The 12,496-nt window shown below is 41.2% G+C and overlaps 1 protein-coding gene across 1 annotated transcript in view; it reads left to right on the top strand.

Annotated features, from left to right (window-relative positions):
- Positions 1–12,496, top strand: part of ARFGEF2 (ARF guanine nucleotide exchange factor 2) — a 509,782-nt gene that overhangs the window by 191,881 nt on the left and 305,405 nt on the right. The window contains exons 11-12 of the mRNA XM_078651859.1: positions 8,581–8,680; positions 11,343–11,482. Coding sequence (XP_078507985.1) covers positions 8,581–8,680; positions 11,343–11,482 — 240 coding nt within the window. The remainder of the gene's footprint in view (positions 1–8,580; positions 8,681–11,342; positions 11,483–12,496) is intronic.

The following is a 12,496-nucleotide window of genomic DNA, read 5'->3' as shown; positions in this document are numbered from 1 at the left end:
TCCCTTTTCTATCTGGTGCCCCAGATATTTCACTGATTTTGAACAGAACTGCAATTTTTCAGGGGCCACTTTATGTCCCTTTTCACTTAGGTGATTCAGTAGGGCAATGGTGTCAATCACGCAATCCCTGTGACTTTTGGACGCCACCAAAAGGTCGTCAATGTATTGCACCAAAACTGACTTTCTAGGTAAGACTAAAGTTTCCAGGCATTTTTTCAAGATCTGATTAAAGATAGAGGGGCTCTCTGTGTACCCCTGGGGGACCCTGTTCCAAACGTACACGTGACTGTTGAAAGCAAATGAGAAAAGAAATTTGCTATCTGGATGCAATGGGATCGAAAAGAATGCATGACATAGGTCAATCACAGTGAACCATTCAGCATCCCAGGGAATCTGATACAGAATCACTGCTGGGTTTGGGACAATCGGACAGCAAGGAACCACAATTTTGTTTATCTTTCTCAGGTCCTGCACTACTCTGTACTTGCCACTAGGCTTCTTGATTCCAATTATGGGGGAATTACATGGGCTACTCATCACTTCTTGTATGATGTTTGCTACTAGCAATTTCTGTATCTCAATGGCAACTCCTGCTCTCACTTCGGCACTCATTTTGTAAGGCTTAGTATTGGGGTAGGCTGCATTTTCTTTTATGGCTATTTGTATTGGGTCTACATTGGCCATTAATCCTACATCCTTTCCTGTAAAGTCCCATACTTCTGGCTTCCCTGTCTGTTGGAGTTCTTCAGGTAAGTCTTGTATAGTCATTCGCTTAATTTCTGAGTCAGGTCTGACTAACATTAGCTTGTAAATACCATCTTCGTCTGGAGTTTGAATCTCAACGCCCTTTGGTGTACAAAAGATAGTACAGTTCATTTTGCACAGCAAATCACGTCCCAGTAAGTTCACCGGACTGGTATCACAGACGACAAATCTGTGCATTTCATTGAAGTTTCCTATTGAGATCTCCATAGGTTCTGTAACAGGGGTACTAATCAATTGATTAGATACACCCACTACTTGGATTGCTTCTCCCGAGAGGGGTAGGTTTGGAACGTCTGCTGTTCTTACAGTAGAACGGGTAGCACCAGTGTCCAATAGAAAGGTGACATCATTTCCATCAACCTTTCCTTCAATGTATGGCCCTGACTGGTCTACCGGCAAGGAGGCGCCAAGTACGCACTCTTTGTCCTCCCCTCTCAGGCCCCGTCAGTACTCGTCGTCACAGAAAAAAGTGTCATTTAACAAATATTGCGAAGTTGCTGCATTTCTGTTCTCATTGCCCCCCCAGATCTCTATATCATCTCCCTGCGGTGACTTTCCCTTAAAAGTTGGCTTTGGCGCTCGGGGTATTTGAATCGTTTTTACCTGCTGCTGGGTCTTTCTTGGCTTTTCATTCTGCGTCTGTGGAGTTAAATCAGGGGTTTGGGTATTATCGGACTGTAAATACGGACACTCGTCTCTCCAATGTCCAATTTCCCCGCACTGATGGCAGGGAAATTTCTTTTTGCCTTCTTCTCTGCTCATTTTTGCTCGGGGCTTTCCTCCACCCCCACCCCCAGGGCTTTGGTTCTGAGTAGTTTTATTTAGCTTATTCAATTGTTTTTCCTGCTGTTCTGCAAGCTTTACTTGAGCCCACATCACTTTCTCCTTCAGGGCCTTCTTCTTTTCTGCCATTTCGTCTTCACAGTACTTTGCGTACCGTAGGACCTCGTCCATTTTCTTGGACTGCCAACAGATTTTGTTATCTTTTATCCACTGACAAATTTCGGGTCTTAAACCGTTTACAAACCTGTAAATGAAATGCGTCATGTCCTTCATTTCGATGTTATCTATACCACTGTACGTTTTGAACACCTGCAACAGCCTTTCATAAAAGGAATGCACAGTTTCGTCTCTTTCCTGCGTGGTTCTATCTATCTTGGTCCAGTCGGTTTCCTTTGCGGGCACTTTTAGCTTCAGATGCTGAATTACCTGATCATATTTTTTCATCACTTCCTTAGAGGGTTCTCCTGTTGCTGAGTCCCTCGGGTATTCCTCACTAGGCCAACCTATGGCGATTTTACACTCCGTCCATAGATCTACAGGGACCACTATGTCGAAGAACCCATCCAGGTCCTTCCACAAGCACTTTTGCACCTTTACAAATCTTTCTACCTGCCGGTACCAATCGACGGGCTTTTCTCGTAATTTCGGGAAGTCATTGGTAAAGGACACAATATCCTGTCTGGACCATGCAACATGTACATATTTTCCTCCTGGCACTTCGCGCATAGGGCATAACTGTTCTGGTTTGTCAACTTCTTTTAGAACGAATTCGGGAGTTACCTGCTTAGACCTGGCCTCATCTTTTTTCCTAGCCCATCTGGCTTTCCATCTTTCTACGTCTCCCCATTTCTGCAATACTGTTAATAGTTCCAGGACCTGTGCCTTTTTCCCTGATATATTCAGGTTTTCCAAATCTTTGTCTGAAAATTCTGCTCTGTATGGTTTCTGCAAGGGTTTCGATTTTGAAATATCTATTCCCATGCTAGCAGCAGTATCTGTCAATTTTTCATGAAGTACTCGGGCATTTCGGGTAAGACTTTTGCAAATAAACAGCTCTTCTTCAGAGTAGGTATTTAATCTGTCTAATCCTACATTTCCTGCCATTAGTTCTTCTATTTCTACTCTCAGTTTGTAGAGATCTAAAGGTTTCGTCTGCGGAGTTTGTTTCTCTAATTCTTGACTCCATCTTTCAATTTCTTCAGGAGTTACCAACGTGACACTCTTAGTACCCGATGTCGATTCCATCTGAATCTCCCTCGTGTTGAAAGGGTTATGTCTTTTCTGCATCCTTTTCCCTGTATTTCTATTGGGCAGATCCAATAGCGAGACCTCAGACTCGCACTCACTTGTCTGGTCATCTACAATTAAGGGTTCTGGTCTTGGCTGGGCTATGACTGGGGTAATGACTGGAGGGTTTGGACTCTCATGCCGATCCCCATACAATGGAACCACAGGTCCGATTGTTACTGGGATTGTCAATGCCTCAGGACTAGTATTTAACTGGGAAATTTTCTGAATTATCTCAGCTCTCTGCTTGGCTAGAATTTCTCGCTCCTTTTCTTCCAATAATCTCTCTAAGGATTTGTCATGTAATACCTGTGGGGTCAGAGTGGGAGCATAACTCGGGGCAGTGGGATGAGTCTCACTAGGTCCTTCACCATAATTAGGTCTTGGGAACAAACTTCCTGTACCTAGGGACCTTGGTTCTCTTTCATATAAAGGCTGTAAAAACGGCATTCCTGAACCTGATGGTCTCGCCTCACCTTCGTAGGGAGGTCTCGGGGAAAAATCACCTTCACGGGAGTATCTTGCATCCCCACTAGCTGGTATCCTTGGATAGATATCTCTTGTATCTATGGGACCTAAACTCTCGGTATAGGGAGGTATGGGGCAACCCCCTCCTGCACTGGCTGATCGGGCCTCATCCTGGAGATGAAGTCTTCGGGAATTATCCCCCTCACTGGAAGGTCTGTTTCTTTCATTATAAGGAGGCGGACTTCTCATAAACAGGTCATCTAATAATTCATCATCCGACTCTCCAATAGGTACCCAATGTTTGCATTTTTCTGTTTTCTTCTCCCCCCCAGGAGGACCACATGCTGGCATCATGGGAAACAGTCCTTCTACAATCATATTCTGTCTCCACTGTTTCATCTTTTTGGCTCGGGCTTCCTGCTTCAATTTTGGATAAAATTTTGTTAACCCTTTATCAATTCGGGGCTTATCTCTTTCAAAAGCCTCAATTTCCCATTCCTCTAGTGCTTCGTACTGCGTTAATCGAGGTCTGGGATGTAAATCATTCATCGGGGTTCTCAGATTAAATAGAATCCTACTGTTAAAGGTACCCTCTAACGGAAAAGCCAATACTCCGTCATCTTTCGTGTATTCCGCCCAGTTCTCCAACCATACACATGTGTTGTACCCTTTATCGAACATCATGAAAGATGCGGGAGTGTTGGGTGGCGGTATGACAACACCTTCTCTAGTTTTAATCGGTTTGTCTTTTTTGAAATAATTTTTCACTTTGTTTACAAGAGACACTTTTCTCTTATTTCTGTACATAATGTCGTTTTTAACACCTTTCCACTGATCGTTCTCAAATCCCATATGCCGTGGATCAGGTCTGGTATGCGGTCTATACGAATGCCACATACGATTTTTACGAGTGACTTTGTTTACAAAACCACTTCCAAATCAAGTGTGTCTATTATTTTCGTGCGGCCAATGAAATGCACGATTTCAAATAATTTCGACCAATGGGTGCGCGGCCTTTCGCGAGACCATTCTCACGCTTTGCCACTCACCCCTCCTTTACAATTCCAGCTCCGCTACTAACCCGCTGTGACTACCAATCCCAGCGCGGCACAGAGTGACGTCAGAGCAGCTTCGCGCCTGACTCCCTCCTTTACAAGGTAACGGAAACTTTCTTTCTTTCTAAAGTGCTAGTGCTTGGTTATTTAACAACGAATACACATTCGCCACTGTGCTCAAGTGTCTAGACAGGAAAGAGTTTTGTTTCACTGCAAGTAAACTACTTCCATTTACTTTTCACACTCTACGGGTAGATCTCTTCTGCCTACCCTTCACACTAGCATTGGGGCACCTGCTACTCCCCTAGACTCATCCACCTTTCCGGGATATATCCAAGTCTAAAGTTTCCCCAGCGAGCCCTTTTGCTTTCACTCAAGCTCCGATGAACCTGCTATTCTTCCGGTGTGACCCTCACTAGGTTATGCCACAATAGGAATTTTGCCAATGAACCTCGTTACTAACATTTATTCCATCATACCTTCAGAAAAACCCTAGTTAGTGCTTCCAGTTCTGCCTAACCTGCACCAACTTTCCTTGAAAGCCAGTGACCTCAAAGCAAGTGGATTCTATTCACCACTCGCTATTCAATTCCCCGGGGATTTCCGACAACATAGATAGCGTTTTACATACGAATGGATTAGCACATATAACAGTATAATAACAAGAACAACGATTTTAAAACATTTCATAATTTTTCAAAGCAAACATTTCAAGTGAGTGATCAGATCACCCGAATTGCCTACTCTCGTTAGCAGCAAATAAGGTTTCCTACCTAGCAGCATCCAACTTAGCTAATCTAACTAGTCCTACCTAACCTTTAACTATTCCCTAACCATCCTCGATGCTACCAGAAAATTACTGATAGAGATCGCAGGTCACCCGACCAATATTTTCACCACTTATGTTTCGGGCCCATATACTTCAATTTATCATATACATTGATCAGATGACCTTACAATCCACTACCAAGAATTGGAATCCCTTTTCGATTATTTCCAGTGTACCCGACTTACCATCCACCGTTACGGGTACCTATGACCACGATGGGTCAGGGAGCTAGCTGTAAAAGGAAAGGCAGCAAAATACAAAACCCAACATTAAAATGACTTCGATGTTTCATCAAATGACCACGGACAACTGGGAAGGTGTAAGTTTCTTTATCTAGAATTCAGGCTTGAAAAATCATTAGGCTTACAGATAAAAGGAAAACGATAATCAAGGTAACAAGGGTACATAACCATACAGGAAAAATGTAAGGGCAACCATCTAAGTTGTAACTAGGGCTACAAGGAACACGCTAAGTCAGTTTTCATGAATGTGAATGAAAATTGGAATCCTAACAGATATAGTAAGGGTGAAAAATGAAAACACGCTATAACTTCTAACAAACTACTTCAGTCAGTTTTATACGAGAAAAGTATAGACCACATTAGGAGATTGCAAACTGCAATAAAGAAAATGATTTCTAAAAGGTAGGGTAACATAGGAACACGCTATGAAATTAAATGCAAATAACTTTGATATGCAATGGTTGCGGAAAGCATGGAAAATTATCATATGCAAAGGTATGTCTTTATTGAAGCAAAGACAGAAAAATAGAAAGGTGCAGTTTAGAGTTTTCGGCAAGATATTTACCTAGACTGGTGTGAAAACCAACCCTGGCCACGGGTCAGTTAAGGACAGGAAATACCCCAAGGAATAGCAGTCATCAATGGGACAGCAGGTGCAGTATGGACACCCCAGGACAGGACAGGAAACCCAGATTAGGATCAGGACAGGACCACCAGGACACGACCAGCACCCGCAGTTCGGAAGCAACGCCTGCGCTCCACCCTCTCTGCAGCTATCGGTCAGAACCCCGATTGGGTTAGCGAACTCCCCAGCAAAGTGCTCCGCCAGCACTTTAAGGTTTAGTAAAACCTTAGACTATGGTCAAATTCGGACAGAGTGCTCCGCAGCGCTCTGTATATTCAGTCACCTATTGAGTGCGTTGGGTCAGTGACAGGTCAGCTATTCAGACAAGTCGGACAATTTCTCTAGCTAAACCTAGGCTAGATATACTCTTTTGGGTCAGTGTACCACCCCCCAATGTTGCAAAGTGTCAGAATCCCCAATTTCGATTGGTCCTAAGGTAGGATGGGTTAACACACCAATCAGAACAGACTTTTCTAAGGCCTAATTTACATTTTTGGGTACCGCCTAGCAAGATTGGGGTTCCCATGAGAAGTCGCACGGAATACAATGGGGAAGAATACATTGTTAATAATGTAACACAATTTGATTTCTCTGGCTGGGTGAAGGTGCATCTTCCCAGGCCCTTCTTGGCAGCAACCTTCTCTTGGCTCGGTTTCAATGCCACCTCGCCATGGCTGGTCCTGCGCAGTACTGCACTCCAAGATGGACGCACAAACCCCCATCACCCCTCCGTGCCGAGGATACATGAAAAGTAAGCGAAAACAAATTAAAACATAGAAAATAAATGAGTAAACTACATAACATGATCGTGTACTTATGAATTATCACTATAAAAATATACTATGCAATTATTTATTAGTGCAACAGACAAACCACAAAAGCAGCGGTGCAAGCTTCACCTCGTTATTAGAAAGCGCGGCCATCTTATGGCTATTACGCATGCGCACCCTTTCCCTCCAAATGTGACTGCGTCATGTCACGTGATTATGCCTAGCGCATGCGCAGAATCAGAATTCAAGCAGCATCCATTTTAAAAGACAAGGGTTATTCGTATTAGTGAAACACATAGGCAAGCATCACTATGATACACACGCACATTCAAAATACATAAAATTAGTAAAACGAACAATTGAGATTACGAGATTATAATACATTTTCGAGGTTCTTGACTCGAGCAAGTCGCGATGCGAAATCTTGCTCTATCAATTTCACTCTGTAGCACATCTTTGCAGTGCTCACTATCTGCAATGCAGTTATCCTGTTGTGAGATTTTAACATGGATGCCTTTGATTTGCACATTGGGTCCTGGTTTAATTTATTTGACACTTAAACACTTAATCAGATTGTGGATCTCGCTGGCCACTAGTTCACTTGACTCTTCAGGAACTTGTTGGGCATATTTGCGATTTTCCTGGCATCCTGTGTATTCTTCGGGGGACGTGCAGCAGAGGTTGTTGCATGGGAGGGCAAGGACAGCACACCACTAGTATGCACACAAGGAGAACATGCTTTCCAAAGCTTTGAACAGCATAAATTAAAACAAAAATATTTACAGATTATAAGTGTTTGTTTTAATTTGTGTGGGATGCAGACAGATTAAACAAAGTGCACGTCGGCAGCATCACCCAGGGTTAGTAGTTTTTTCTGTTTGAGCTTTTAGGATTTGTTTAGCCCAGGTGTCTTCATTTTGATTTTTCTACCCTGTCATTTTCAGTTAGAAACTCGGTCAAGATATGACTTCAAATCTACAATTAATGAGCATAATGAAAAATTATATTAAGAAAGATGCTATGTACTTCTTGAAAAATGGTGGGACATGTAACCTTGCATAATCATTTTTACTGTCTTTAGAACAAAAATCTTTCACCATTTTGTGGAAAATATGGATGCAAAATCCACTATGTTGCCACAGTTTCTGTGTTCTCTTGGGGATGGACCGTCTCAATGCACATGGAAGGAATGAGACTTGCCTTGCCCACAGCAAAAGTATTGGAATAGTTCATTTAGAACCTGATCAATTAAGCCAGCATACATGTGATTTTGCTGTCAAATGCATCACTTGACCCTGTAATTGTAACTTTTTGTCACAGGTTGAACTCCTACTAGGTATTATTGAGCTACACTTTCAAAGCTTAGGAGTTCTCACTGCACTGGTCGTGGTAATTGTGTTCAGTAGCTCAACACACTAGTCCCCCAATTTAATTTCCCACTATAGTGGTAGAACTCAAAATATTGAATTTCAACATAGTGTCCTGTATTCTGGATGAATTTTTCATGGAACAATATGTAGACATCTCAAAGTTATAATGTTCCCAGAAAACCATAAACCTTACTTGTGTCAGATGAGCAGTGTGGATATATTGTAATGCGGTGATGTTTTGTTTTTAAAATATAAATAACATTCATATTCTCAGTTGACCGCTATTCGTACACAGTCTTGTCTTGATAATTTCCAAAGGAGTATTTTGTTTTGTTTGTACTGGCTTTTACACAAAGCTAACACAGTGTTTTATATACATTTAACAGGTATTTTTCAAAGAGATCTTCTTGAATATTCTAGAGACTTCAACCAGTTCGTTTGAGCATAAGTGGATGGTTATTCAGACACTAACAAGAATTTGTGCAGGTATATTGTTGTATTGATCACTTTACTTGGTAGTACTTCTATAATGTGTAGAGCTTAATCAAAATTGTGCAAAGACTGCTTTTACAATTGAATTGGGCAATAAAGCACCTTTTTGTAGGCTTGTGGAATCCTAGGTATTTAATACTAGGTTGGAGTGGATTTGATTTGGTTATTACATTTGACAGGTACAGATACTTGTTGACAATTGTTTGTCTGCTGCACAAAGCCAGCAGTTAGCAATTATCCAAGTTCCTCAAGGTTATTCAGTGCAAAGAGAAAAACCTACTTTTTCAGAAGCAAGCCTTCCCTAAAGTAGTCCAGAAACTAGATCTGAAAAACACCAACAGTGGCATCTGAATTGAGACATTCTGCATGCAAATGCTTTATCAAAACTGCCCTCAACTCAAATTGTAAGATTTAATGTGTGCATTAGATCTTCAAGATTCATATTTTCTATTCTGTTTCCAAGCAAACAGACTTGATTCCTATAGTTTATTGTGGGAAAGTCACATTTTCTTTACAGTGTCAAACTGTTGGACCTGAAGTCAGCAAGCACCCCCTCTTTCTCTGAGTAAATCATGGTGATGATGGTGGTTCCACAGAAGATCTTTATTTACCATAGTTAGACTGGTTATTCAAGGCCAGCAATCTGCAATGCATTCACAGGTTTTTCAGACCTCAATACAACTTTTCATGTGCCTGGGACTCCATTTCCTACAACATCCACTCCATTTAGGTTGTAGACCTACCTTAGGTCACTTCTGAATACATGCCAAGGCAAAGTGTTTTCTTCAGATTAGAAACAAATATCACATTGCAAACAATATTAGTTTTCTGTAACAGTGCTTATGGAATCTTTGGTGCCAAAGAGACAATAGTTGAGAAGACAAGCAAAAGATGACCTAGGTACTGCATCATTTTCTCCTGCAGTGCTGCATTCAGAGCATTCTTCTCCAGGGAGCCCCTTTTCTCAAAACCTTCTCACCCAGAGGGTAGTCACAGCTGCATCCCAGCTGGGATACCTAGGCCTTCGAATTAGGATGGTTTATAGTCTCTGGTTCATGAGAGAGAAACTCAATAACATGTATATCTGCCAGAGCTCAGGGAATGTACATCTAGCCGTCAATTCAATTACTCTGTTTCTGAATGCGAACAGTATTCTAATCCAAACAAACAATACTATTATTATGAATTGTATAAAAGAGCGAGGGAGCAAAAGGCTGAAAGCATTGTTGTTGAAAGCGCAGTCAGTATGGAAGTAGTTTCTCCAGTGAAACCTATTGATACAGGTGGAACATCTCTATAGGATAAAACCCTGATTCAGTCATGCAAACAGACTACATTGAGAAAATGAGGATCAGGTCATGGGCGACTTTCTTTTTGAAGTTTTGCTCAAGTGGAGCTTTCCAACTAGTCTTGTTCGCTAGGCCCAAAATGAAACAAACAGCTTTGCATCCACATTCCAAAAGTCAAGATAGATGGGCAGTGCTTTTTCGACAGGGAAGTTTCAGTACATTTTTCCACCTATTTCCCTAACACTACCTACTGAGATACTCCATGGCTAACATTATCTTCATTGATCCAGAATGGACTAGACAGTCATGGTATACAGACTGTCTACATATGTCAGAGAGACCGCATAGCGGACTTGCATGCTCCCTAAAGTTATTGTTCTGACTACAGGGACATTTTTTTCATCCCATTTATTTAAATCTGTATGGACATTTTAAGTTAGCAGGGCCCAGCCACTAGAACTGCATACTCATTTAAGTGGAAACATATTTACATCTGGTGCCAGCCTCAAAATCTTTCCCCTCATTGCTTGCGATTAAAAAGCAGCACTTCACCACGCCAAATCAGGGCTAGAGTTTTCTTCCATTAAGGTAGGTACTCCTGGCTGCAGTAACTCCATACAGAAAAAGTTAGCCTTGAACATCCTTGCCTTCTAAATCCATTTTAAAGGATTTCGTGGGGGGTTGAAGAAAGTCTTCCCTTCATATAGGAAACAGTTTCCCCACAGGGAGTTTATTTTAGCTCTGTGTAAATTGAGGACTCCTCCATTTGAGTCAATAAATACGTTTTCTTTACAGTATCATTCGTCTTCAAAGATCGCTTTCTTGATTGCTCTTCCTTTGTCCTTTCTTAATAACAATTGCACAGTATTTAATTTAAACTGTGTATCCCATACTTGACTTCTCTATTGTGGTCTCTAATTTATGTGTGAACCCTTCATTTCTTTTCCTGTGTTCTCTAAGATCTTACCTCATCCACAGAACCCAAATTACCACTATCTCCACAACTGCAGTCTAAACACCAGACTCACAGTTTGACTTCCAAAGGAAACTGGTCCTGGCTGTTACTTCATTTCACTATCCCCCTCCCTTCTGGCCATCCTTCATCTCTATTAATTTCTGTTGTCCTCCAAGGGTATGAACAGTATGCACCAGATACGGTACTGCTTCCACCTTGACATTGATATTATTTATTTATGTTCAAATCTGTCCCAATGTTCTCATCCCATGTCTCCATCTATCTCCCTCCTTCCTTATTTAACACCATTTGCAGTTTTCTCCTGTACCTTCTTTGCTAACTATTGTACAGCATATGCATTTTCATTTATGCATTCACACCAAGTTATAACGCTGTCTTTTCTTACTTTCAGATGCTCAATGTGTTGTGGATATTTATATTAACTACGACTGTGATTTAAATGCTGCTAATATTTTTGAACGCCTTGTAAATGATTTATCTAAAATTGCTCAGGGGCGCAGTGGACATGAACTTGGGATGACACCCCTTCAGGTAAGCTCTGCATATATTGTAATATTTTGGGGTCTCTGCTATTATGGAAATATATTTAGGTTCTCAAAAACATGTTGGACATGTTACTTCCGATAAGAGGTCATCTCTGCTGATGCATCCTGTTCCAGGGTTCCAGGGTACTTCCTGGAGGTAAACTGGAGATCAGGAATCACATATGAAATGTAGTCATGCAGCTTATAGTCAGTCCACCATGTACTTTTAAATTATGTTTTAAACTTTTATTCTAAATATTACACAATCAAAAAGAGGCAGTGAGGTGCCTCTTAGACTAAAACTCCCATAGGTTTCCCAGAATCTATTTATTAGTAGAGACATAGTCCAGATTTCTTTCATGGTTTGCTGTATCCAGTGAGCAGTAAAAGAAGAGTTTAGCAGTAAGCCACACTACTTTCACCTTACAGTTATTAGTTCTCTTTATTAATGCTGTATTAAGGTTTCTTAAAATATCATGCATTACACTTCGTAGCCCTAAAGTCAGGGGTGTATTGTTAGGCTACCATTCACTCCACTATCCACTTTACTGGAGTTTTCAAACAATGCTACACTCCTGATCTGAGCCATCAGCCATCGTCAAGAGTCCATTCCGGTGGTAATAGTTGATTGCTATAATTATACGTAACGTGTTGTCTAATAATGCAATACATAGTTTCCAAATGTAGAACTTCAAATTGATCCCTTTTGTTCACACACTATTTCCTCTTCAATTTGAAGGGAAATCTGCTACAATATATTAATTTAGCCATGTCCTATTAATGTGGCAATTTATAAGTAGAATTTCCTTCTCATTTCTGAAAAAAGAAAAAAGTGTGAAAAAAAGCGGTTACCTACAAAAGGTATATCGGATTTGTATTTGTGAGGTTACGGCTCCTGAAGCGGGACTGTTGCTGGAGTCTGGGTCACTTCCGGAGCTGCAGGATTGATAAATGTCTCTGCATCACTGCTTATCCATACCCTTGTGTGAAAGATCAAAACTGCAACATCAACAGAGATTAT

This window comes from Lissotriton helveticus, chromosome 7, assembly GCF_964261635.1.
Source record: "Lissotriton helveticus chromosome 7, aLisHel1.1, whole genome shotgun sequence".
NCBI classification, from domain to species: domain Eukaryota; kingdom Metazoa; phylum Chordata; class Amphibia; order Caudata; family Salamandridae; genus Lissotriton; species Lissotriton helveticus.
Note: the sequence above shows the minus strand (reverse complement) of the source record. Positions and strands in the feature narration are given on the sequence as shown.